Consider the following 27721-nt stretch of genomic DNA (forward strand, 5'->3'; position numbering starts at 1 on the left):
AGTAGGGTTCATACTAGGGTTAGGGTTTCAAAGTAGGGTTTAAAGCTAGGGTTAGGGTTTCAAAGTACGGTTTAAAGCTAGGGTTAGGGCTTCAAACTCGGGTTAGGGTTTCAAGAGGACACAGAAGAGGAACGTGATGACAAGAATGGAGGAATTAACACACATAAGAAAAACTTGTAAAGATGCACAAGTATTGTATTATATTACTTTATTCATCTTTTGTACAATGTAATTACAATACAAATATGTTGGTTTAAATACAAAAAAAGTCTGTAAATAAAGATTAAAAATAAACTTCACTGTTTTCTGTTACCATCACTAAACTAGTTTTACAATCAAGTTCATGAGGTCATTTAGTTTGCTTTGTTGCAATAACCTACATATAATTTAGAGGGTGTGTAAACAAGTCCAGTGAAAGAATATATTTTCAGTGAACAATAAAATAGGTTCTTGTTTCAAATATTTGTATTTGTTGGGTAGGTGGAGGGGGGGGGGGGGATAAGATTTGTCAGAAAACAAATCACCTGATAATTGGGAATTTCTTTTTAGACGGCAGCCTATCAAATAGCAACACTGCCTTATTAAAAAATATTTTATAAATGAATCCTACTGAAAACAAGCACGGAACATTGTCACTAACTCTTCATACAGTTGAACTCCCATTGAGGCTTGCTTGTTTGGTAAATCTTGCTTATCAGACTGTAAATAAGGAATACTGTGCGCTAAAGTTGGAAAAATAAATACTTCAAAAGATGCAAGTTTGAAGAGTGGAGTAACAAGATTTGGAAATGGAGGAGGCAGACAGTCTGTTCTGTGGGAAAGATGACTTTTCCAAACTCACTTGTTCCCTCTCATCTTCATCATCATGTCGGTTCTCCATCTTCTGTTTTAATTAAACACCGTTGCTTGACTTTTCTGGAAAAAGGTGGACGGCTACTATGAAGTGTCAGCTTAGGAATTTCTTCAATGCCTTTTAGCAAGAGAAATGTCCACCAAAGACAAAAGTGAAGTTCTATTGATTTGTCTGGAAAGAAAGCAAAAGTGCCCACTGTATGGGTGGGAGTATCATGCCACTATATACACGTGCCAGGCAACATGATCCATTTCATCCATGGGTAGTATTTGGTTCCCGTAACATGCCCTGACTCTCGATTGCTACCTAAACAAATATAGATGACCTGCGTGGTCCTATTTGTTTGCCTCGTCCTTCTTAAGAGTTCAATAAAAATAAATATATGCGATAAAAAATATCTTAAGGAAACACTTAAACATGTTGGATTTGAGGAATATATAAGTTGTCAATGTAAAAAGAAAAAAAGTACAATAAATAAAATCATTTTGGCAATAAATCACAATGGGTCATCTAATGCAGTGATTCTCAACCAGTGTGCTATGAGAGATCATCAGTTGTGCCAGAAAAAAAAAAAATCCAAAGTCAATCATTTTTGACAAAAATTGTATAATTTTCTAATCCACCTTATTCCTGTGCTCCATGAGCTGATAATATTAAAAAGGTCAGCATTAATATTTAAAATATGGAGCATAACCTCTTCCTCGTCACAGGCGCTCACTAAAGCTTAATGACAAAAAACGCTAACGCTACATAAAATCCAAATCATTGCGGCGATCCTTCCCCACAAAATAAAAAGGAGCACATTGAAGAAAGAAATTGCCACATTCTACGGGAATTCATGCACATTCTTGTTTCTCCACGAGAGCTCGCAAAAATAAGGTAGACATATATTTTGTTAACTTATCGATGCCAACACGGCAAAATAATAAAATGCTCTTCCACCAGATGTCTGAAGGTACGTGATTAACCTGTACCTCTGGAGAATTATTTTTCTAAGTGGTGAGCCGCAATTTTTTTTTTCCGATGTGAAATATGTGCATTGGCTCAATAAAGGTTGAAAAACACTGCTTTTAGGTCCAGTGGCTGTAAAAAGTCTACACACCCCTGTTCAAATGTAGTTTTGAGATTTGAGATAGAAAAAAAGAACTAAGTACTTTAAAAACATGACCTATAATCTGTACGACTTAATTGAAAAAAAAAAAATTGAGAAGGGAGGTAATATACAACTAAAATACTGTGGTTGCATAAGTGTGCACACCCTTAACCCTGCACATGTCCATCTATGTTATCTTTGTTTCTTTCTACTGCTACTCTCAAAAATATTTTTTCAATTAGATTGTTTAGGTCATGGTCAGAATAAAGGTTTAAAAAGTTTTGCAGGGCTGTGTAGACATTTTATATCCACTGTACGTACAATCGGTTCTCAAGATTAACAAGAGCATTAATCTGTTCATCAGTCAAAGCAAGAATGATTTCAGTTCTTCACAAGGATTTTCTCACCACAACAAATACTGCCAAAATCAGTCCGTGGGATTGGAATGCATCTGAGTCACCTCTGAAAGAAAGCAACTGAGCGTGTCGCCAAGTGACACAGTCGATGTGTGAAGGGACTTGCAGCTGGTAAAGAAAGTAAAGCCGAAGTGCAGACATGAAAGCCAGAACGAGCCGGAAACGAGGCGGTGTGGCAGGATTTAGATCATCACATGATCCGTTTGAGATGTGAAAAGTTCCCAGCGGCAGCCCGGAGATGTGTAAAGCGCTTGTTGGAGCTTCAAGAAAGCAACATCGTTGTGGTGCCGCGGCGTTTCAGGACAGAGATGCTGGAATTAGCACCGAGCTTTCTCCTCACCTTATAGCTCTATCTCAAAAGTCTTCTGCAGGTTGTTCGAAAACGGGTTGGCCGCCGCCGGGCTTTTGTTCCCAGGTGCCTGAGCTGACGGTTTGGTGCTCTCAAGTGCCGCCCACTGGGCCTCAAAACGCTCATCATCTTGGGAATTATTGGTCACGGGAGCAGTCAGATGGCTGCCTTCTGGCGGCCAGCTGCTCGTGCTGCCAGCATTGTTAGCGTTTCCGTTCTGAAGGGCTGCGGAGGCGCCGCTGTGGGTGGGGAGACCGTTCATGGCTGTTGAAAGTGGAGGGGTGGAGGGGAATGGTATGGAAAAGCCTCCAGTGGGAACTCCTGAGTAAGGGTGTTGGGTCCCGCCCAATCCGAGCGAGCCCACTTTAGGCCCTCCGACTCCGGAGCCGATGACACCTCCCGTACCAGATGACCCAGTGGCCGTGCAGAAGACATTGGCCACCATTTGCGACGGCGTGATTCCGACCACGGGTACACTGACATTTGGATAAGTCATACTGCTCGCCAAGCCCGGCATGTAGGTTTGCATGGGAACAAAAGCCGGTTGGACGGGCTGACCGGCGAACATGCCCACAGGAGCCGAAGTGGCGTCGAAAGCCAAAGGAAAGGGCTGCAAGATGCTTGGGAGGGAGCCTCGGGGTCCCCCCGCGAGGGAGGGCTGAATCATCTGGGCTCCCGACATACTGGGACCGGACATGGTGGGGATGGACATGGAAGGCAAAGACATAGGGGGGCTTGAAATTGGAGGGCCGGGTATGAGGGGGACGGATGATATGGACATTGGTGGGAGGGGCTGAGCTGAGAGAGCAGACGGGCCCGCGATGAGCGGTTTGGACATGGTACCGAGCGACACCGGGGCCAGACTCGTTATCTGCTGACTCGATACAGACGGTGGCCCCGGAATAGTGGGGATGGTAGGACCCGGTGGGGGTGTCTGCTGGGACCTGACTGCCTTGGAGACCTCTTCTAGCCATCGCTCCGCCTCGGAGGGTGTGCGTTTATGTCCGCTCTGCAATGCCGTGGATGCTGAAGGAGAGTGGAGAGGAGGATCTGGCTGAACCCAAGATGATGTGGCTGAAAGGAAAAAAGTGGATGGCATTTGTGAAAGTGAGCCTAAGATTTACTTTGGGTGTGTATTATTGAAAACACCGTGTTACCCTGTATCGGCGCTGGAGGAGGAGGCAAGGCTGGAGGCACGACGCAGGTTGGCAGAGCATTCGCAGGTGGGCAATGGTTGGAGAAAGGGTCCTCGGATGGCTTTGTGAAGGAGGTGTTGATCTGGCTACACAGCTCATTAATGTCTCCCTCGCCGGACAAATTCATGTCCACCTCTAGTACTAGCAAGGAAGGAGCACACAAAAGGCAAGTGGGAGGATGAAAAAAAAGGAAGAATGCAGCAGACACAAACCAGATGAAGACAACTGCAGTAAATGAAGTAAGGAAAAAAAATTGCAGCATATGAAATGAAAAAGAAACAACCAAAGCGCATCTTAGTGGCAGCTACTGTTTTTAACTTCAACTCACCGGGATTCTTGGTTTCAAAGTCGGTCTTGCGTTGCAGAGTGGATGGCAGGTCATTGAGGCGAAGTGACAGCTGTCTCTTGAAGGGAGAGTTCTTCTGGCTCAGAGCTGGAAATCCCCGGAATGAGCCTTGGCGCACCAGTTGCTCGATGGGTGCGTGGCGGCGGGGGATGGCGTGAGGTCCGCCGGGTTCTGCCGCGCCCTCGGGTGGGGAGGCTGTTCCGGGGGGAAGGGCTGCGTGAACAGAGGGCTGGTCTGGAGGAAGGAGACAGGAACCACAGTCAGGTAAACACACCTTAGTAGCTTTCATTTGGATTTCAAAAAATAAACAAAAGGGGGAAATATTTATTTCTCAGGACCTCACCTTTGTTCTTCTCCGGCATTTTGTCATCTCGTTCACTGCCGCTGCCGTGGGCACTGCACCCAGAGTTGGCGCGGAAGGAGCCCTCGCGTACGAATGAGGTGCGGCTAGCATCAAAAGATGCCGTCACGCCGCACTCTTTTTCCCGTCGCTGTTTCCTCTCCAAACAGGCAGCAAAGGCACAGCCGACTGCATGGCTAAGTCTCTCCCCCTAATGCAGCGGAAATAAAAACAGCACCAACTAAGATGTGACTGATGATTAGAACTCTAACAAGGGAGCAATTTTTTATTTTGGTTGAACAAATGTGTTTTAAAAGCCTTCATTGATTTTTTTTTTTTTTTTGGTCTAGGGAGCTTTGTAAAAAAAAAAAGTATTTTTTAACAAATGTATTTTAAAAGCCTTCATTGATTTTTTTTTCTTTTGTCTAGGGAGTTTTGTTAAAAGTTTTTTTTTTAACAAATGTTTTTTAAAAGCCTTCATTGATTTTTTTTTCTTTTGTCTAGGGAGTTTTGTAAAAAGTATTCACAGACAGAAACTTTTAAAAAATGAAAGAATTAATACAAAAGGTCAAACAAGAAGCGAGACAAAGAAGCTTGTCGCTTCCCCCCTCACCGAGTCTTTGAGAGCCATGAAGCAGTGGCACATCCAACGTCTGGTGGTGCCGTCTCTGCAGATGTAGGAGAATGCCTTGTCATAATTTCGATCCGGGGCACAGAAGGAGACTTTCTCGATAGTCTGGTCCACAATCAGGTCCTGGAACAATAAAGAGACATCAGTTTGACCAAGATGGGTTGAGAGTCAAATCCATTGCAGTGCTGAGTAAACTGATCCAATACCTAACCGGCTATTTCCAAAGGCTTTTTTTCAGCCCTACCTATAAAAGTCTCTCACAACAGACTGTTGACACTGCGGCCTCTTAAAATCTCTGGGATGTTTGTTCCACTCGTCTCTCCTTCTATGAAAGGTTTATTCAGCCTGCCTCGGTGTCTACAGAGCAGACTTGGAGGGGGGTATCGCTTTCTTAGTGTATATTTAGGGGCCCCGAGCTCACTTCTTTGACACTCCAAAAACACACCAAAAAAAGGGAAGCACAACACAAGAGCCGAGAGGCTGATGAAAGGGCCAAAGAAAGACAGAAAGGCTCACACACGCATCCACTCACATCCTTTTTGGCCTCGGAAAACAAAGAAAGGCGTGGAAGAGGGGGAGAGAGAGAATAAGGGAAAATGGATAAAAAGAAAGAGGGCCATTCACAGTGGACAGTGAGTGAATGCAGGGAGCTGCTGGTACCAAGGTGAAAGGCAGTGCAAGCTTTTGTTTTTTTCCAGACAACTGACTGTGGTCATGTGATGTCTGCTTTTGATTCAATGTGCAACCAAGGCTAGATAGCGTCAGGGTTCAGGTAACAACCAATCACAGCTCAAGCGTGCGTGTGTGGTCTTCTAACTATAAAGTGAAAAGAAGCGTAAGGAGCTTCTCCATTGAACTGACTCGCTCCTTTATTCCCTGCAGCTCTTTAGCATGATCTACTTTCAAAAGAGTTCCCGGTGAGTTGCTCTCACACAGGGTGGCCTCTCAGTCACCAGACATTCCTTAAGAACAATTTTATATCTGAGCTTCTCCTCCCGCACTATAGGACCAAGACGAGTGGGAGAACATGTTTATATTTAAGCTTTTCACTTCATTAGGTACGACACCATCTAAGCAATACAAGAGGAATAATTATAAACTCATTTATCACTCTTTGACGTCTATAACTGTCAATGGCACTGAATGAGGTAAAATACTAAAAAATAAAAAAAATGCTTTGTGCAAGGTTCTTCTATAGTGTCTCACATAATTCAAACTATACAACTAAACACAATAAACAAAAGATACCCTGCTGAAAGAGTCAATCCAGTGAGTTAGTATCTTTGTAAAGGTTGGATTTACAATTCAGCTGAGCTAATAAAGGTTTTCTCAGTCAAGCGTGCAAGGTCACATTTGTTTTCTTTGTACTAATAAAAAAAAGGCAAGTGAATAGATGTAAAACATTTAATTGGGGAAAAAAAACATGCTTACCTTTGTCTTATCATCAACCACCCTGAGTCCGTCGGCGGAAACCCACAATACTGCCTTTACTGTCTTCTTCCCGCTCTACAAAGACCCAAACAAACAGAAGAGAATGAATGCTGCACAGGAAGGTTCACTAATAAACTCATTCTAGCAGTGATGTCATCAAAAGCTATTGTTAGTGTGTCGAGGTTCTTGCCATGCTAATGATGTAAACTTACGGTACGGGGTGTGAATGGAAGAAATGAGAGAGGAGGGCCATGAAAAGGTTTTTTTACCCCAAACCTCAGAACACAAGGTCCAAGTCAATACTTTTAAGAGGTCTGCGGAATTGTGACCGTGTGAGTCAGGCAAAGCGTTAAATAATTCTCTTTGAACCATTGTGTAGCAGAACAGAGTCCTAGTTATTGCATAATCCCACCGAGAGAAAAAGAGCAGAATAGACAGGAAGCAATTTATGGAAGCAGGAGTTAAAGTGGGAGCTAAATGAGGAGGTGTGGGCGAGGAATTTATTAATAAAAAGAGACTCGAGAGTTTTTATTGAAAAGCTGGAGCGTTGGAAAGACAGATGAGATGTAAACATGGCAATGTTTACTTCTTGCAAAAATAACATTGCACATCTCTAAACAAGCCTCAGCCAATGTGTTTATTTTTCTGACATCTGCTTCTGTCAAATGGGTCATGATAAAAAATGATGTTTTCCAGACAACACTATTTTGTGTATTTTGATTTATGTGTCTCCGATCTATACTGTAAATACAAGTCAAAGCCTCTAACCAAACTAAACTGCAGAAAATAATGAAAGTATGTGTTTGCACAAGATTGTGTGTTGGTCATATACTCACAATTTTAAGCTTTTTCACCGCCTCCTCGCACACATGCATCCCTCTAGACTCCTCCACTTCCACCAAGCCCAGGTACTGCAGAGCAAAGTATGAACAGTATATTAATTTGAAATCGACTCCATTAACTTCACTGTCTGTTTTAATTACTTGTTCATTGAAGGAGAAGAAAAGCGACCATCCAAGCGGTTCTATATTATGTTGGAGCTATTAATGATGACGGGACAGAAAGGAAGCAAGACTGAAGTCATCTATGACCTGAAGAACTATTTTTCTATTTTACAGGATTTTTTTTCCAAATTTCCCCCATAGGGAATTTATAATGAATGTCTGTCATGTTTAAAAATAAAATAAAATAAAATAAAATGGGGGTTTGTGAAAACTATTTTTTTGTATTGTGGACCCCTTGATGATATTGCCCCCCACAGCCCCCCCCAAGTAATAAATCCTAGCTCCGCCAGTGCCAGCAGGGACATTACTCCTATAACTCTATTTGTCCAACAATATTGTAGTATATTAAAGTATAAAAACCCTTTTGTGTAAGACCGTAAGAACAAACAGCAGGTGTGAAAGGATTTATTTATTTTTTTAAACATCTCTGAGAAACAAGAACTTCCATATTTTACTAGACTATAAGCTTCTCCCCCCTCTGGTTTCTCTATTCAAGGTCTCTTCATTATGTGCTCCTTTTATCTGATACTGTATGACTCAGTCTTAGCTCACATCTCCTTGAGCCTCTTTATCGCCTTTCCATGTTGCCGTCTCACAAAGAGTCATTTCATCCTGCCTCCTCAAATCCATAACTCAATAAAGGTCATTGTTTCTCCAGCTCTTCTCTCCTCTGGGGCGGAGGTTATCGATTACAAAAGGGAAACAGGCCTTTGCTTTTCTCACTGGTAAAATATTGAGGGTTATGAGGCTTACCCGTACAGAGAAGTTACATTTGCCCCTGCGTACAGCCTCCTCGTCTGCCTGCCACTGATGCGGTCTGCTGGCCTCGGGTACATAGGTGGGCTTCTTCCTCCTCAGGCTCTGACGAAGCTTGTTCATCTCCGGCGTCACGTGCTCCCTGGTGCTGTTGACATAGACAAAAAAAAAAATCAAAATAAATTAATAATTAGGTTTTTTTTTCTATTAAGTTGAATATTTGCAATCTGCATAGAAGTATAAATAAAAGTACTACAAAAAAAATATGATAATTCTCCACATCGGTACGTTATGACTTTTTGTGGTTACCTTTACTACTTTATATGAGAGGATTAAATATTTGGAATAGAATATTAGGACTCTTTTCAGCCCATATATGGGATCTCAAGATTGTGAAGATGTACCTAATAATGTGTCCAGTGGGTGAAAAAAAACAGCAAAGCTAGTAAAAAAAAAAAAAAAAATCTTCATTCAGACTGTGCACTTGGAAATCAACACGGAAACTACTCCCTAAATACTATGTATAGTGTCAGTGCTGTCTAATTAGGAGCCTTCAGCATCTATACTCTGTACAGCGACGCTAATTTCCCTGCACAATGAAACGTGACACCATTCAAACCGAGGCTGCTTTTAAGGATAATTACATTCATTTCCCCGACAGTCACATTTGCCACGGGAGAGGGTCTGGCGTGCATCGAAAACATTTCTCTCGCCCAAAGCTGAAATTTCATCATGGTTCTTTGCAGCATCTCACTATTTATGCAAATTGTTTACATTCCTGAAATAGTCCTGTCTCATTATATACAGAAGACTACCATGATGAAACGTTCATTTAATCAGTTGGTCATAGAGAAACTAAACATTTTCATCTCATTCAAGAGTTCAAAGTAACAAAGAGGCAAATATTTTCTTACTGTCCGGGTGGCCCAGAAAGCGGCTTGTTGGCTACAACAGGGTGTAAAATTGCGCTTCCTCCACACTGAAGGCAGATAATGTCCATAACGTAAGCATAAAATCTACAGCGTGAAGAGATGAGAAAGCTCCCAGAACTACACATGAGGGTCAGCGTGCACATTCAAATATATATACACATGCAGACACATCACTTCTAATCATCACTGCTGCAGTTGTGGTAATATCTAGCGTACCGGAAGCGTGTGTATAAATTTACACTCGTTCTCACCTCACGGGCGCGTGTGTAATGTGGATTACTGATACGCGACGGCTGCAAAACAGCTCGAGTGGCATTACTCATTCCTGGCATGTGAGTTATGCGCTCTGTGCCAGGAATGGACACACACACACACACCGTCAATGCGCACACACGCTGTAACTTGTGCCATTTATTTCCAGAAACAGTAACAAGCACCCACGGCATAGCAGTCAAAGAGGCCCGTATTTATTTTTCCGAGCATCACAATGCAAAACGATGAAGTTCGGAACAACGTTGTAGTGAAAGTCGGGGGGGTGGAGACGTTACTGAGCATGCAACTTGTAAACCACTTTCCATAGTTGTGACCTCACCCTGTCAACAAGAACCATATGCAGGATTTTCTGCAGCAGCAAAAGAACGTACAGTACAATGAAACATGAATAAATAAAAAGGTCCAAATGAGAACATTGCGGTCATAAAGCCATCAGCACCTTTGAGTAGACTACACAAACCAGTGGCGTGATGCCAAAAGAAAAACAGTAATTTCCCGTCCAGACATCTGCAATACATTAGTCCACGCTACTTCTACAGGGATGTGATATTTTGTAGAATCTGAAGTCTCTTTACCTAAACTCACGGGCCTCACAATTGCCCAAAAAACAACCCACACACTAGACGACATAAATAAAGATGATTTGAAATCTCATTCCTAACGTTCCTCCATTTTGTGATCCTGTTCAAGGTCGCAGCAGTGGAGCTGGATCTTATTCTAGCTGACAACCATGACCGCTCACGAGTCAATTGACTCCAGAGCGCATTAAGCACAAATTAAATTGATTTTTTCGCACAATCATGACACACACGTGTGCCGAGTGTACTTGCGTATATGTACGTGTTTCTTTTTGTATCATTTGTGCTAAGGCTGCATGACCTCATGTCTTTCCAGCTGTGTTTAGTGGTCACCAGATGGGAATCTGATTGATATCTTTGGCTGGACTCCCAACTTTTTCTCTCTCACACACACACACACACACACACTCAAAAACACACACACGTGACGCAGGCAAGCGCACACTGCATTTCTCCTTCATCCAGATGTTTTCAATTCGACAGCAGCTCCCAATTTTTGCCAAAATGGGACTCCTCCCTCCCTCACACTTCTTCTAAACCACATGTGTAGTGAAACGCACCTCAAAAGAGAAGCAAAACGGAAAAGACGCATCTTTTTATCTGTGCTTGCTCGTGCGTGCAAAGTTTAGTATGAGTCACAGCAACGCTTTCAGAATACGCAAAAGCCAAAATCATTGCCATATTACATCTTGTCTGTTTTGAGACATTTGTTTCCCAACTTGGTCTTTTCACGCCAAACCTCATTTGCAGTGAAGTTGGGATGTTGTGTCAAACACAAAAACTGTTTCATGAAATGATTTGACCTAGATCCAAATAAATATACTTCAAACAAAATGTTATTGTTTTCTCTCATTTTAAATTTGATGCCTGGAGCAGGAAAAGACAACAACAAACTGAAGCAATAATAAATGCATTCCAGACACTTAACAAGAAACACAAAAAGAATTCCAAAGTAATCAAAAGCAGAAATGCTGAACATATATAATTAGAACAAGTCAGCACAATAAAAAACAACAACAATTAGTGAAACATTAAAAAAAACAATATATTAGTTACTAAACGTGAGACCGTTACTGTTTTGATGGCACGCCACTTTTTTTTTTAAAACCGTTGTTTTTTTTTCAGACCATGAAACTGCAGCGTAGCAGAAGCACATGATGCACGAAAGAAATAAGACTTTAGCCTACAAATATATTTAATGTTAAACTAAATCTCTGACCAGTATGTTTTGCATAAGACTTGTATCAAATGTTTCAGAGGCAGAGAATAGACTTGAAGCAAAGACAGGCAGCCCATCCCTTCATTCTCGCACACGCATGCGCGCGCAATCACACACATACACCTGACCCAGTTTTTAAGGCCTGCAGACTTCAACTGACACTGAGTAACCCGGATAAGGACAGTAGAATTCATGCCATCTCTGTCCCTCTGTCTCTCTCTTTCTTTCTCACACACATAAACACACTTTTTAGACAACAGGTGGAGCGTGGATTAAAACTGAAAAAAAAAAAAGTATGATGATGTGCAGATAAATGAGCCCATTTGTGTTTAGACTCAAGCCTGACCCAGGACAGGGTGGACTTATTCATATGTGAGCAAGAAAGAAAGAATTTTCAGGCTACATGCTGCTCATATTTTATGGGAAATAACAGCCCTGTATTGGCAAGACAGATTTTTGGAACATGCATATGCTAGAAAACTGAAAACACAATATCACACCAAAGTACAAACAGAAATTAATTTTCAGTTTGATGACTTAGTGACTCAAATGATTCAAATAAAACCTATTGAAAAGTAAATGGGTGGCTTGGTGTTAAAATCCTATCATATAATTCATCACCAAAGTAGGCCAGTGTCCTAAAAACAATGTCACAACACAATCGTCAGCTTCTGAAAGCGCCAGACAGCCGGGTCACACTGAACATTTTCAGGTCAATATCATCGCTGGAGTCCCACAAATCACCCCGGCGCAATCCCCATTTGCTCTCTAGCAACAACACAATCAGATCCGGGGAGTGAATTACAGTTGGTGTGTGTGTGTGTGCTGACTGATGTAAATTGACAGCTGAAGCAGAGCCATGTGCCGAGCCATCAGCCTGGCACCCACTACTAGCGACTGCTGTCTCTGTCATTCTCCATCCGTTCGTACACATCCGCGAGCATAATGTCCTTTCTCACCGCCTTCAATATCATGTTTCGCAGGAGTTGCTGGCGATTGAAGGCATGAAAGAAAGCTCACATAAGTCCATTAGCAGGTGCTCATCTTGCATAATAGGCTTTCAATCTTCTCTTAGTGACTAAAGCGGCAATACATTGTGGGGAATGTGGAGGGAGTGTCACTACAATAACAACCAAGCATGCAGAATAAGGCCCAGCCCTAAAAAAAACCAAAATAACAGAATTACATACCACCAGTTCTTGTTCATATTTTTTTTGTAATGTACTTTTCATTCACCTATTTCAAGGCCATATGAATGCTAATAAAGAAGTCCAAAAAAAGCACAGCACTCAATAAAAACAATACAAAGAGGGAATTAAATGAGCTGTACAGTTAGTCTTGAATAAAATGAGTACAGTTCTGGTTTCATCCATACACACAGTTAAACAAGTTGTCAAGACAAAAACCTAGAAAAGAAAAAAAAAAAAAAAACAGCACGGCTGTTGCTACTTATGTCTGTATGAAAACAGGAGAACATTTTGTCATTGCTACTAATGAAGTGAAGCTCAAAATAAGATCATTTTAGATAAATCAAGTTCAACACCAGCCAACCATAGATGGAAACTGCTCTTGAAACTCTACAACATTTGATCTGTTCTATAAATAAAACTGCTGTTACTTCCACGGGGAGGTTTTCAGTCTCGTACCGTCTCCGGGATTAACACTTCACTTTGACACTGCCCCTCCCGCCATTGTTTTATTTCCCACCCACACGAGTTGAGCCTGGGAGTGTGTGTGCATGTGTGAGTGTGTTCTGGCCGTTGATTAATTTCAGTTTGAAACAGTGTTCTTTAGTCAACTGACACATTCTCATATAAATTACATGTAGCACTGTAAAAGTGACGGAAATGGGTGTGGCAGGGAAGCTAATCCAAAGACTTTGTGCAGTCAGGCATGAAGGGGAGCAGCGGGGTCGATATTGCGTTGTCATCCTGTGCTCCTACTTTGTAGCCCACAGGACATCCCATAATATCTAACAAGTCTCTGCTATCAAAGAAATTTAGGATAAATTTCGGATGACAGATCAATTTGTTCTCACAGGCCCGTATGCTAACTTGTTTATTAAAGGCGGCCATTTTGTATTCCTAAAACCTCGCTGCGCACCTCTAAATAAAAACGCCACAGAAAGTATGACTACTGAAATAATTATGACTTTGACTCCACTGACTCATAAAACGGACTCGTGTAATCTGGTTCTGTTTAATTGATTACAAATGGTAATAAACTCACAGGAAGCATGACTCGTTCTCTTAATCAGAAGTGTTTATTGTACAGTCTGAGATGGGAGAGTTGTTATGGCTCATTTGTGGATATTAAAACAACTCAGCATCGGCTTAATCTTTGCTTAAACTGACAGTATTTATAGTAATTATAATTACTTAATTCATAATAAAAATGCCTGTCTTTTATTTTTACATCTTTTGCATTAGATTTGATAGAAAATGCAAATTTGGTGTCTTGTCGTTCTGAGGCACACAGTTACGCCCATGTCCGAGAGTCTTGAACTGAAAAAGGAAACCCTTGTGTACTGGATGTGAAAAATATTCAGCCTTAGCACACACAAAGAGAATTTCCTGTCCACCCAAAATACGTCAGATGTTACCTCATAATTTTGGAACTTGTGCATTTTTGGGGAAAACATCTGCACTGGTGGAAATTTTTCCACATTTCCACAATGTTTCTTGAATGTTATGTTGGAAAAAGTCATCAAACATGGCTCTTTTTCCACAAGCATCTCTTTGGCCTCGTTTTAGTGCCTACTTGTACAGATTTATACACAGTCTCTCCATTCTCTTCATCCTCACTTTTTTTTTTCCTTTTCAAACCCAACTTTCACACTCCTCCTCTCCTCTCATCTGCGTCCTGTTGAGTCTGCAGCTCGCTTTTCTTCATTTGTCCTCATTTCACTCATTTTTCTCACTCTGCGCCTTGTTCTCGCCGCGTTTCACAAAAACACATTCGAGCTGTTCCTCTCTCAGTCGAGAGTCTCGGAACTCTCGGGAATTAAGCAAATCCTCCAGCCTATAAGACATGATTGAAAACATACCTTCTGCTGTGGAAAAGATATGCATGCCAAACGCGCATATGGGCAAAATCGTGCTCCGAAACATAAAAATATGTGCATATAACACAGAAACAATATGTTGTGTGTTTACACGTATATAGCATGTTTAATCTCTTCCATATGGGCATCTGCTAAGGCTATTATCTACTATGAACCCCGTGGACACAGGCTAGACGAGATCTATTATCACTTTGGCAGGGTTTGAAAAGCCACGGTTGCCAATAACACAACAGGAAAAATATAACGTTTGCTTTTGACCTCTATAGCGCTCAGAGAAATGAAATGTCATCGTGATTACTTACGCATTGGTGACCCACTTTGGAGTCAAAACAGTTGAAAATCGAATCAACAAAATGCAAGGCAACAAAAATGATGACGCCATGGAGTTCTTGCCCAAAACCAACATCGGTTTGACTCACCTGGATTCGATGACATCACCCATCTCACCGCAAGAACTCATCGTAGACGGGAGAAGATCACAGATGTGACGAGCTGACGTTTTGAGACGGGGCAGCAAGAGCGGCGCAAGAAAAAGATGAGCGGAGTAGAGAGTGTGTGATGATATCGCCACTCACACTGAGGAGCTGGGATGAGAGCGAGCGCAGAGCCAAAGGGAACCACACCTCTTCTTAAGAGATTAACTTGGAAAAGGAGCGTACAGATGCGTGCAATTCCCAGTCATCAGCGTCCGTCCACGTGAGCGTCTGTTGTACAGATGCACAGAAACAAACAAATACTGCACAAGCGTGCTTGCTCACAGCTGCGCTATAAATAAATGATAAATCAATGGCTGGCCCAAATCCTGGGAGTGGGGAAATACTGCATGAAAAAAAAAAGGAGGGGAGTGGTGGTTAAGCGAGTCATGACACAGTTTTTTTAACTCCATCTGCTCTTGGTGGAATGGTCAAGAGTGCACTAGGGGAGAGGGTGAGATGTGATGGTGGTGTTGGGGGGGGGCACTTGAGGATAACAGCTGGATAACAGCATCGCCTCGTAAAGGGACCAAAAAATACTTCCATTTTAACAAAATAACTCTAAAATGCCTTTTCATTCTTGACTTTTTCCTCCCTATTCCTTTCTGCTGCACTCCTCCAGGAATCGGATGTACAGACACTCGGGAAAGGAGGGTGACAATGAGACAGATCTAAAAATAAGCATTGAGGGGGAGACAAAGCTGTAGCAGAAGACAAGCCTTTCAAACAAACCATAATACTGAGGAATGTGTGTTAAAAATGAGATGATTTCTGTTCTCCACACAGAACAAGTTTTAGAAACAAAAGGATGATGCCTCATCACAACTGTGCTATGATGGAGGAGTGTGTGAGTGTGCCCTCAAGTGGCTTCTGGACACAAGCACACAATTGCCCACTTTGTGTGTTTGTCTACTGGATTACATAGTCAATAGCTTTCCATTATCAAAGAGTTGGGGAGGGGGGGGGGAGCATGTGAGGTCTAAAGGTAGCGGCAGCTGGTCTAAACTCAGAAGCTTTTGGTGCTAATCGACATGGCATCCCATCTCCTTCACGCAACGCTAAACATTGGAATGATCAGCATTACTGCTGCATGGCAACCAGGGGTATTTTGGTGGACATTTAGAACATCAACAGAGGATATCTTAAATTTGTTGTCATATGGTGCAATGAACTACTGGCGACATATGGTCACATGGGAGACTCTGGAAGAGAGACGGCGGAATAGGAGACGAGTGAGCCTCTTCCTGCTCTCCAAGTAACAACGAGATTTGTGTGAAATAAGTAATTGTCTAATGGAGTGAGGAGGGTTGCTGATGAAGGAGCGTTCTGTTGCCTTGTTTAGGAGCGCCCCTATTGGAAGGAAGGAGAATGACACACAGTCATGCATGGATGAAAAGCTGTCAGTTGATGACCATGTGGTATGAGCCCAATATTACTTGATTAAAAAAAAAAAATCAATTAAGAAATGTAAAATTATATTTTATTGAGTCAAACATTTATGCGGAGCGTGTATTTCACCAAATTTAAAATTGTTGATCACCAAACAACACATTCATGCATTATGTACATATATGCACGTAAAGCAATTATATGCAAGGCCGTAAGTCAAAAATCAATATGCTTTTAGAGCTTTTAACATCTGCCTCATTACCTCTGTCCGTCCTTGGTCTAAAAGTGCTTTTCTATACACAACGTACATGATGATGACACTGATAGGATGGAAACGTTTAGCAAGGACACAGCGTGGCGTTATGAGGAACAGCCAGTTCATATAGCATCGAAGTGGAAAAACCAACCTCTACACGTTGCACGGGATGAAAGGTTGACTCAATTGATATGCATCTGATTAAATAGATATATCCATCTGTCTGTCAGTCCGTTTGTCTCGGGAGCAGCTACCATCTGTCTATTTGCCCTCTAATCTGTTCAGAAATGCAGCACGCTTAGCCCACGGGAAAGCGGTCTTGTCTTTTTCTATCTGTCACCACAATAAATACGTTGCTTTAAGTAATCAAACAACTACAATGAAAATATGGTAAATCTTTTTTTTTGACTGTTATATTAAATGTTTTTACTTTGATTGAGCAGGGGTCACGGTTGCCGTGCAGATTAGACACGGTGACCTTCACAGGGTGGTCCTGTCCCATTGACAAACACTAAAAGCAGAGTCTGGTCATGCAGAACTAATGGCAAACAAAATTGGTGCACTAAAACAGGCAGTTGTAGTTGGATAAAGTTGGATTATGTTGAACGTGGAATTCTCCAGACAAACGCTATCGTGACATGAAGAGGCTTCAGTGTTTCTGTTGAACGCTCTTCCTTCCTACAACGCAGAGGTTTTACATATACTGATTTATTTATTTATTTTCGAATCGGGAGCACATAATGAAGATGTATATTTTTTAAAAGTGGTAAAATAAACACTGCAGTCTCCTGGATGGTTGACAGGCAATTGTCACTTATTGTTCTAAAAAAAAAAAGTGTTGGCCTTCATGCACTTTTGATTTCCTACTAATTTTTGTTGAATTCATCGGTGGGTTACATTGCATCACACGGCAATGTTTGGCTATTTCTGTAAATGATGCATCACCGACCTGCCCACACGCTCTGCAGTGGTTTACCATTCCGACTATATGGTGGAGAACTAAACTGAAATGCAATGCTCCAATGAAGCAATTTCTTACTAGAGCACGAGTTTCAACTCTCTCTGATAAAAAACGTGCAGCTAATATTCTACTTCCGAGCTTCCAGTTCCAAGAACTTGTGAGAACAAAATGAGTGTTGTGATGACAAACAATAAACCCCGACTGATGTAAAGACCCTCAAGCAGAGTGGCTCATGTATTACGAGAGCGGAAAACAGAAATGGCACAAGGGGGAGCAGTGTCCTACCGTGTTGCTAGAAAACACTGACGCACAACACGCTCATAGCTGCTTTTGATCGAGACGAAAGAGGAGCAATGTGACAAGTAGGTCTGGTCTCACATCATCATACATCTTGGTGACTCCTGCAAGCACAAAAGACGTCACAAGCAAAGAGAAACTCCCTCCTCGGCATTGTTTCCTTAGTAAAGTGTGGCGAGACAAAAGCGAGGGATTCTTTTGCACATGAAACGAGTGCGCGTGTGTGCGTGCGGGTAGTCACCAGAGATTACAGACACGCACCACAGATGGTCAGCGCGTCTCGTCTTTTCACCGCCACCACCGTGGAGAAGAATGGCCAGCGGTGGGCCTTCCTCCTACTCCTCTTCCACCCCCTTTCTCTTTTATCAGCACGTGTGTCCGTCAAATGGGAGCGCGTGTCTGGGACAATGGCCGCCAGACAAAGAGCCCGACTACCCCCCACCGGGAGGCTGAATAGGGGGGGCACGTGGGCCTTGTCATCGATGGAACAATAGTACTAGAAGAGAGAGGGAGGGTGCTGCCCATTGGGGGTGATCAAGTAAGGTGGCCCTGAGTTTTTCAACTTTTGGACAGCAACCTTCAAGCCAAGTCATTTGAATGATCACAATCAAAATTGCATTGGTGGACCATTCATCTTTATTCGTCATGTATTTTCCAGACAAAATGGAGGAAAACCACGCAAGCATGGGGAGAACATGCAAACTCCATAGTCTGGAATCGAACCCCTGCACTGTGAGACAGACCTGCTAACCAGTGCTCATCGTGCCACCCAATCTAACAATCTTCCTTGAAATTAATTTCTACCTCCTAATCATAATTAATGGTATGACATTTAGCCAACATATTTCAAGGTCATGCAAGGTTCCTCCATTGAATTATCTCCAGTGCAAGCAAAGTAAGCCCAACTAAAAGCTCAACGCCAAACCTGTCACTAGTCAAACAGGCACAAGCAGCAACTCCTGAACGTCTCTCTCCTCTGAGCCAAGGACGTCATTTTTTTTTCTTTTTTTCTGTTATGGACACCTTGACCTCGCAGTAGCAGATATTTTGGAACAGCTTGGTTGAGTCTGCAGGGTAAGTGAGGGGAGTGGACAAGAGAAGACATGTAAAGTCAGGCTGCTGACAGACTCTTTTGAGGCAGCAGCTGGTTCGAGAGGGGGTTTCACCAGCTGTGCCTCCGCTGACCTCTACGCACACATCTTGTCCCCCTATTTACCCCCCAAAACTCCCATCCCCCAATTCTTTAACCAAATGTAGGCAAGCACACGGCACACTCAACCATCTGTCAATAGTGTGGCCCACCATTGTGCAATAATGCATCAAAAAAATATCAAATCTTGCATCGTGTCCCAAACAACTTCCCTCGAGAGAGATTTCTTAAATGAACTTCTCTGATGCGCCAAGCGTGGAGCTATGCTCCCTCAATAGATTCGCACGGTTTAAATCCTATGACTAATCCAAAACAGAGTAAAGTTAATTTATATTCAGCAGAACAGAGAAAGAGACACATTACTGGAGCTAATACCCAAGGGAAAATTACGTCTTCACTTTCACTGTATTTATTTTCACTACAAGCATCACACAGACACACACACACACACACACACCACACAATCCATCAGTGGGCTTAAAGGTTATGTTTCAGGTAAAGTGTTATTAGCATTCACTTAAGAGCCAACTCTCAGAACCGCAACAAAAATAATGAATTGATAAATGCCCCTTTTGCAAGCTTTCAGCAAGAGCAAGGAAGTGTGACCTCTTTTTAATCTGAAAATTCTTCTTGCGTCCATGTCTTTGCCCTCAAGGGTTAGTTAGCAGTGTGAATATTGGATAGGGACAGATTGCATGGCGTAACACTAGACCTACAGACACAAAACAAAATGTGATCGTACATTATAGAAGATGGGTCCCTCAAACTACATAAGGTCAAATGTCATGTGCCACAAAACAGCTGTGCATCCATTTTCCTTATTTTAAAAAAATACAGCTAGATAGAGAATTAGTAAGCGAGCATACCGTAGCTACTGTCTTTCCTCTCGGGGCATCGTAAGATTGTGTCTGAATTATGGATTATGGGAGTCTGGATGTAAATATAATAGGAGGAAAGACGACATGGAAATGTGTTGTATGTGAATGTAAGGGGGAAATCAAAGCTGCTGAGTGTGCAGCTGAGACAAAAGAGACGGAGAGGGGGGGTATAATTTCCCTGTGATTCTTAGAACAAGTCCCCTATGTGGTGCACAGAGAAAAAATATAAACACATAGAAATTCAAGAATCTTCCTCATGCATAGCAAGTCCGAAGCCATCTGGTGACTATAGGAACCATCACCACACCTAACTTGACCCTCCCACTGTTAGGAGACAAGGTGTGACCAGAAGGAGGCATGCTCCTCACCCACTGAGAATGACATGAGCAAGAAAGATGAAGGGAAACAGGCAGAACTAATCAGGCCGTCGTGTGCTAATGACATAACACAATCTACTTCCTGTGTATCATTGCCATCTCCACTACACTGTATTGCTTTAAGGGAGTCAGACTGTTTTGGCAGCTCTCCTTTCTGGGACACATTGCAGTGAAAATTAACATTTAAAACAAGCAAGATCACTTGAGATTCCAGATTGTGGGAAGTTGGGTCATTTCAGCACAGCTCAGTCAAAACTGGGAAAATGAGAAGATTGATGTGAAGCACGTGCAGCCTTGAAACTTCATCGAAAATCAATGTTAATGGAGGTTTCGGAAACGTCCTGGCTTTGAGAGGGTGGTGCTGAGAACTCATCTAAAAAAGGACAACATGATTTTATAGTGATGGGAGTGGCAATAAGCTAATATTGCGCAGTCTGTTTAGAGTTACTTTATCTCTTCCTGTAAATTAATCACTTATGGTTTAATACCATAAGTGTGCGTGTGCATTTGGGTATTATTGAGAAAGAGCTTTTTCCAAACAGCTCCCATTAGCTAGATACTAACAATTGTCCAAGATGTCTTGGTAGGAAGATAAAATAGAATTGAAGGCAACTAATGGGTCCAGCCCAACTCCTGGCTGGCCAATCAAAAAGTGTTTAATCAGGTATTTGCCTAAATTCCCAATGCTACCTGTCAATTTGGCTGCCCATGCAAAAACCTACGGACCAGATGGTTTGAGTGGCTGGCTAATTTATAACCTTTCTGAGTGGCTACCTCAGCAGTGACAAACTCCGAATCCCTCTGTAGGGATTGCGAGTTGGACAGACTACTCATCTTCCAGTGGAGACAAACAAAGAGGAGGTTTGTTCCACTGGGAGCCTGCAGGCAGTGAAAGCTACTTCCCTTGAGAGAGAAAAAAAAGCAGACAGAAGAGAAGGGGCCAAAAGAGAGACAGTTGAAGAAACCGATGACTTGAGAGGAAAGGGAAGAAAAAAAAGAGCAAGACAAGGACAGAGGAGAAAAGACAAAGAGAGTTAGCCTCAGTGGTTCTCAAACTTTTTGCACCATGGACAACCTATAAAAATACTAAGATTTCAAAAATACCACCAACATGAACATACAGTAGCGTAGTAGGCACAAGTGTTTATCAAAAACAAGTTTAGCATATTTAATATTACTGCAAATCACCGCGCAGTTTGATCATAGACATTAGACTCAGTATAGGAATTAATTAATTGATAGATAAATAAATAATACATAAGAAAGAAAGAAAGAAAGAAAGAAAGAAAGAAAGAAAGAAAGAAAGAAAGAAAGAAAGAAAGAAAGAAAGAAAGAAAGAAAGAAAGAAAGAAAGAAAGAAAGAAAGAACGTACTGCAGAAATACTGAGAAAATTTACTGCTGAGAGGTTGAAAGCAGATTTGGACCATTTTTCTCGTTTAATAAAATAGTTGTTGCTTCATTTGATAATCGATTAGTCAATGAATCGATTGATTTTGACAGCTCTCGAAAAGCCGCGAAAGCAGTGAGAAAGAAATGGCGCCGTCTGTGATAGAAAGACAAGAGCAAGGAGAGGATAAAAAAGAGGCGATGACAGGAGAGGCAGATCGACTGATGGAGACAACGTGCGAGAGAGGGAGCGGAGGGAGAAGAGTCATGTGGAGTCAGTTGCTCCTCATCAGCAGCTCGGCTGTCAGAGCTCTTCACCATAGCAACAATGAGTCATAGCATCTGTAAACAGAGGGAATGTTTTCTAAACCAAGACCCACTCAAAGATTAGCTGTGACATCACTTTTGTGTTTTTTTTTTTTTTTTTACAAGAATAGCACACAAATTGGTCCACACGGGTAGCAACACAAGCTGTTGTTTATTTATTTTTCTGTTAAATTTCTAGTTGACATAACTGGCAGTGTTAACACACTATATAGTAGTACTGTTAGCCAAAATGTCAATTTATGCTAATTATATACAAAAATAATCTTGTTCAAATGCGTTGTCTGGCGTAATAATTGAATTAATGAATATTTAAGGATGTTAATCCTTTTCATAAATGTTTGTTTTAATAGTAGTTGTATATGTCCCATATTGAACGGTCACATTTGTATCTATACTGCACTATTTTATTTATTTTATTTTTTCAAACAAAGCACTCTACATTTTACACTTTTCATTTAAAATGGCCTCTTGTCTGTTCTTCAACATCCATTATTGCACTATCGGGCTTATTACGCAGTCACCCATATTCATATTGGTTGTTGGGCGAGCCTATGTCTAACATTCGGCCATACCCTCTCGAAAGAATTTCAAGCACCGCTCATCCCATTACCAAATTTGGGTCGCTCTGATTCATCCCGCCAAAAGAGATGCAATTCTCTGTTCAATTCAACAGTTGTTGATTGCATGCTTTCATTCACGCAATACCTGAAATCAGAAACAAAATGTTAAAGTGCAACTTTTCTTGTAATGTTTACCAGCATTTATTTCCAAGCATGCAAGTACTACAGTATTCAGATTTGGAGGAAGTTCGACGTGGACACACACCGGTAGTAGCGGGATGGAAGTGGAGCTGCTTGTTTAGCAGACCCACCCTGACCAGCACAAAGGGGGGGGCCCACGCCCGATTCCGCTACCGGCCACCGCAGACAGCCCTGTGATTGGCCAGCTGGATGACCTTTGAGCCCAGTCATATTGTGCTGTCAGCTGGGCCAACCCTTGCCCCTTTGAATGGGAGTGCAACAAAAGCCAGCCAAGATGAAGTAGCAAAAAGAGCTGTATGACGGGAAATGGTCTAAGCGGATGTGGAAAGTGCGTGCGTGGAATGTATGCATGCGGTGGATTAGAGCTTGGCTGTATTCATGACAGTGTTTCAGCAGTTAGCTTCATCACACCCAATTTGTCCTAAGAAGCCTGAACGTTTTTCAACTTGTAACTTTCATCTCAATTCCAGACAGTCTTGATCCAGCCTCAAATCTAAACCATGCCCAAGCAACACTAACAAAACTTCATAGTGGATCAGTCTAGTTTTATCGATTATCCAGAAAATTATCAATCACTAGGATAATCGATTAATCGGATGATTGTTGTACCTCTTGCTGCTCACAACAGTAGCATGGAGTAAAAACAGTATACACCTTGATCTGAAAAGTAGCCACACTTTCTTAACTCAACTACATACCAAATCTTGCCCAGATTCTATTCTCTCATTTTAATGTTAAATCCAGATGCTGTCTTCACAAGTGGTGTAAGGTTTGTGGTGGTCTGAATACTACACCTAGTCTCTTAATGCACAACATGTGATTCTTTCTCGCTCTCTGAGGCAATGGGTCAGAACCCCGCCCCCAGCAGTACTCTGTGCGGAATGCCATGTCATGGAACAGATGGAGTGCTACACACAATGAAACTTCATGTACATATTCTCTGGTCTATACAAAAGCATGTGCGTTCAATGAAAGCCCCACTACACTTTCATGGGTAAGTTCTCTCAATATCTGGATCATCTTTGAGATCATATTAGACATTAAAGTATGATCCAGCAATGTTTTCTTCAAAGACATGACATGAAAAAAAAAACAATTGACAGACTCAAAGGATCTGCAGACAGGTAGAGAAGAAGAAGTCAAGGCTTCTGATTTATTGGTGACCAGGCTGTTGTGAAGAAAATTGGCTAGAAACATCACATGAGTAAAATTCAGAAGCAGCAGCAAAGAGACGATTTTATAGAAATATGCAGAATTGTCACACATTGCTTTGCAAAAGTTCCACTTTTCTTCCATGTTGGCTTATGGACGTGAGGTATTGTCAATGCATGGTCACATTTTATTCATTTCGCATACCCGATAGAAAAAATGAAAGCTGCTAATCACCCAATTATAACCTCTCATCTACTCCACTAAAATCTCGAAGAGCATCGTGCTATTGTTACATATACAAGCCTGCTAGCCAATAACCGAGGAAGTCAAGAGGGATGCACCAGGAATGGGCTGCGTTCAATCTACTCACCGACAACGACGGATGATCGGATCTTCTCTGTAAATCCAGCACGAGAAATTAATCTGAGAATTCAGCAGTATTTCCAAAGATCTTCTCCAGTCGCTCTTTTGATTCCCTGACGGCAATGTATGGTGTCGCTGTTTAGGCGTAACTCAAGCAGACTTACACACTCAACTCACGCACACACAAAACACGCGGCGTTACACCAAGACAAGCTTACGCATGAATCGGAGATATAGGGCGTCAAAGAATGATGCTTTCAAGCCAGTGTTGATCTGTGTAGCGCTTGGTAGTGCAGCTCGGATGCTTCGCCTGCTCACTGTGCACTTACTGGGCTGCCCCCCTCCGGCTCCACCCGCTAAGACTGCCTTTCCAGTGCGCCCATTGGCACACGCGGCCGGACATGCAAATCCACACTTCCCATTGATGTTTTCCAGAAAGGACAGAGAAAGGGGGGAAAGGCAGGCGTGTTTCCATCGCTCCACTGCGCCACTGTGCGGTAAACCACCCACTGTGGATCCTCTCCACTTGACGTCACCTTACATGGACAGGCGCAAAAAGGTTTGGGGATGGGTGAGGCGGTGGTTGAATTATAACTATATCTGCAATAGCACTGACAAATCATTTGAAAGACAAAACGCTTTTATTCTTATTCAAATTTGTTTTCATATGTTTACATCGTCACTTTGAAATAGATTTAAGTCAAAGTTTTTTTCTCAAGGGACAGTGTGTATAATTTTGTGGCATCTAGTGGTGAACAAATAGAATGCAAGTTAGGTGGGAAGAACATGCATTTTGAAGTCTTGTATTTCCTCAAGTGGCAAGTGCATCCCATTGGCTACACAAGCTGTAGTCATTGATCCAGCGAACTTGTGATCCCTGACCCTAAGCCTAACTCTTCAGGTATCGATAGTAGATAGATGGTGGAGAGACAGGTCAGCGTCCTGCACACTGAAGCCCGAATATAATTAGCAACTACAGAACCTACAATTATATATTTAAAAAAAAAAGTGTATTGATATACCATTTTTTATATTATGACCTTCATGCTTGAGTTCACGCTATGAAGTAGTTGAGCTCATTCACTTAAAGTTGTCATCAGTGGATAATAGAACTAAAAATAATGCATAATTTTTTCCACTGGGCCCACTGGAGCCTATCCCAGCTGTCTTAGGGTGGAAGGCGGGGCACAATTAATTATAAATGACAAAATATCAATTACCGATTGGGAAACGGGACAGATGAAGACTACAGTGAGAGCTGCATGGGAGCGACATCTACTGGAAAGTTAAAGGAGAATTTTTTTTGAAAACAATCCATGTGATAGTTTAGTGCTCATGTAAGACTAAATATAAATTTTAATTTATGAAATGTTGCTAGTCAAGGTGTATCATTCATGTCCAATTTAACAAGACATGAGTGTAATAAATACAACATTGAGATATTTATGACTGCTTTAAGGCAGCCACAGCAATAGACCATGTTTCATACACAAGATCAGTCAAATCTGTATGGATTGTACTGGTACGTCAAGTCTGCGTTATTTTGGCCGACGTCAGCGTGGAGCACACCTGCGTCCTCGTGACGGCCTCAAAGCAATTTCTTGCAACTTTGCTGTATGTGTCATTGTGACCCCCGGCACCACCTGGAAGGCGCAACCGAAACCGATGCGAACCTCGTGGGGCGCATAGTCGCCGGCGCGCTGGAGAACACCACGCACAGAAGTAGAGAACGCCACCTCACAGCAAGTTATTTGTTGCAGATGACAATTTACAGATTTTAGCAAGGATCGTGGAAGAGATGACACATGATTTGCTTTTGCAAGATGCATAAAATTATGTGGCGGCTCCGGCTTTCAGTTTGACGCCTAGGGAGCGCGGCGCCACGGCATCAAGTTTGCAAGGACGCGATGCCGGAGCTGGTGCAGGTTGATGCCGTAGATGAGCGGGTTGAGGAGGGGCGGAGCCACAATGAACAACACAGCCAGCCCGTGGCGCCAGCCCGCTAACTGGTCACCGCCGTAGCGCTCTAACAGAACGTCAGAGCAAACCGAGCCAGTGAAGACGGTGAGGGTAAGCACATGGGGCACGCATGTCTGCACGAAGCGGCGGCGGTTGCTGCGCGAACGCAGCGAGGCACGCACTAGGTGGCCGTACGAGACGCCGATGAGGACGGCCTGCGCCACCTGCAGGAACATCAGCAAGAAGCCGTAGACGTTGTTGACGGTGTTGTCGACGCACGACAGCTTGACTAGCGCCCAGTTGGTACAGTAGAGTCGATGGATCCGCCGGCCACACAGCGGCAGGCGAGCCGTCAGAATCACGCCCGCCGTCGTCTCCAGCAGCGGCAACAACCATGTCAGCAGCAGCAGCCGCCAAACCTTAGGGAACATAAGATCAATGCAACATTTGTGCAACTCCATCTTGGATGTAATTCCACTGCCGGCCACTAAATGGTAGCACACCGTTTTGTTTTGGTCAGATTAAAGTAAAATACTTTCCATAGAGATTGAAGGCATTTTTTGGAGTAGATATTTTCCAGGCAATAAATTGCAAAACAGACATTTCTTCAGAAACAAAACTATGTAAGCATCGCTCCACTTTCCATAAAGGCCTTTGAGCTATGTAACAAAAGGACTGCATACAAACCTTCTGCGTGGTCATGATGGCACGGTAGACCAACGGGCAGCAGATGGCCACATAGCGGTCATAGGCCATCAGCGTTAGACTGGCAAACTCACAGAAGACATAGCAGTAGAGCACCAAGACCTGCACCAGGCAGCCGACATATGACACCACATGCACCTCAGCCAGCAGGTCGTGAAGCAGCTTGGGGTAGAAGCAAGACGCTCCCAGCATGCCGTTGGCACACAAGTTGCACACCAGTACGTAGATGGGCCGGTGCAGCGTCTTCTCCGCCGCCACCGTCGCCATCAGCGTCAAGTTCACCAGCAGCGTCAGCACATATGACACGAGTGCCAGCGCAAAGTAAACACGCCGCTGGCTGACACTGCAGCCGCTCAGGCCGTCTAGTTCCAACACCATCGGCGGCGACCATGAGGAGTTCGCCATCTGTGACGGCACCTGGACGGAAAGCTGTCGAGCGGTAAGAATCTGCCGTGCTGTGCACGTCTGCCAACTGAGAAATGTTCAAAAAAGAGCCAGAAGAGGTGCAAATAAAGAAAACTCAGAAGATCAACTGAAACATTCAAAAGTTGTGTTAAATGTGCATTGACAGGTTGTGTTAAAATTTAATGTGTTAAAAAAAAACACATTAAAAACACATGTATGCCAAGAGCAAAACGGGTTGATTTGCCTTTATATCACGTCAAAACAACCTAAATGATTTTCATTTCCGCAATCAACACACATTCATCCCTCAGTTAAAAGCGTCACAACAACAAACACGCTTGCATTGAGAACAAAACACATCCAAATTCTGTTTAGCCAACGCATGTGGAAAACATGCACG

The 27721-nt window shown here is 42.6% G+C and overlaps 2 protein-coding genes across 10 annotated transcripts; both read right to left on the reverse strand.

Annotated features, from left to right (window-relative positions):
* Window positions 1-191: 191 nt before the first annotated feature.
* Window positions 192-24766, reverse strand: numbl (NUMB like endocytic adaptor protein). 9 transcript variants are annotated; one of them, XM_037267579.1, is made up of 10 exons: window positions 24471-24766; window positions 24260-24286; window positions 8413-8563; window positions 7492-7566; window positions 6656-6730; window positions 5207-5347; window positions 4597-4804; window positions 4236-4487; window positions 3869-4048; window positions 192-3785 (listed from the first exon to the last, which is right to left on the reverse strand). In XM_037267579.1, exons 3-10 carry the CDS (start codon window positions 8536-8538, stop codon window positions 2704-2706), a joined length of 2139 nt encoding a protein of 712 aa, XP_037123474.1. In that variant the 5' UTR covers window positions 8539-8563; window positions 24260-24286; window positions 24471-24766; the 3' UTR covers window positions 192-2703. The 9 variants fall into 9 exon arrangements, with proteins under 9 accessions (XP_037123474.1, XP_037123475.1, XP_037123471.1 ...); XM_037267580.1 differs by having other exon boundaries at window positions 8413-8566; XM_037267576.1 differs by having other exon boundaries at window positions 24260-24365.
* Window positions 24767-25628: 862 nt separating this feature from the next.
* Window positions 25629-27477, reverse strand: LOC119132310 (olfactory receptor 52J3-like). The gene is made up of 2 exons (XM_037267461.1): window positions 26899-27477; window positions 25629-26630 (listed from the first exon to the last, which is right to left on the reverse strand). The coding sequence occupies exons 1-2, from the start codon at window positions 27319-27321 to the stop codon at window positions 26118-26120; spliced, it is 936 nt and encodes a 311-aa protein (XP_037123356.1). The 5' UTR covers window positions 27322-27477; the 3' UTR covers window positions 25629-26117.
* Between the last annotated feature and the right edge of the window lie 244 nt (window positions 27478-27721).

Source organism: Syngnathus acus, chromosome 13 (assembly GCF_901709675.1).
Source record: "Syngnathus acus chromosome 13, fSynAcu1.2, whole genome shotgun sequence".
NCBI lineage: Eukaryota > Metazoa > Chordata > Actinopteri > Syngnathiformes > Syngnathidae > Syngnathus > Syngnathus acus.

Coding starts and splice junctions, on each gene's coding strand:
- numbl (XM_037267573.1), bottom strand. CDS start 9,490: ATGTGCACGCTGACCCTCATGTGTAGTTCTGGGAGCTTTCTCATCTCT. Junction 7,567..8,412: donor AATGTAACTTCTCTGTACGG/GTAAGCCTCATA, acceptor TTTGCTCTGCAG/TACCTGGGCTTGGTGGAAGT. Junction 4,805..5,206: donor TCATGGCTCTCAAAGACTCG/GTGAGGGGGGAA, acceptor CCGCTGCATTAG/GGGGAGAGACTTAGCCATGC.
- LOC119132310 (XM_037267461.1), bottom strand. CDS start 27,321: ATGGCGAACTCCTCATGGTCGCCGCCGATGGTGTTGGAACTAGACGGC. Junction 26,631..26,898: donor CCATCATGACCACGCAGAAG/GTTTGTATGCAG, acceptor ATGTTCCCTAAG/GTTTGGCGGCTGCTGCTGCT.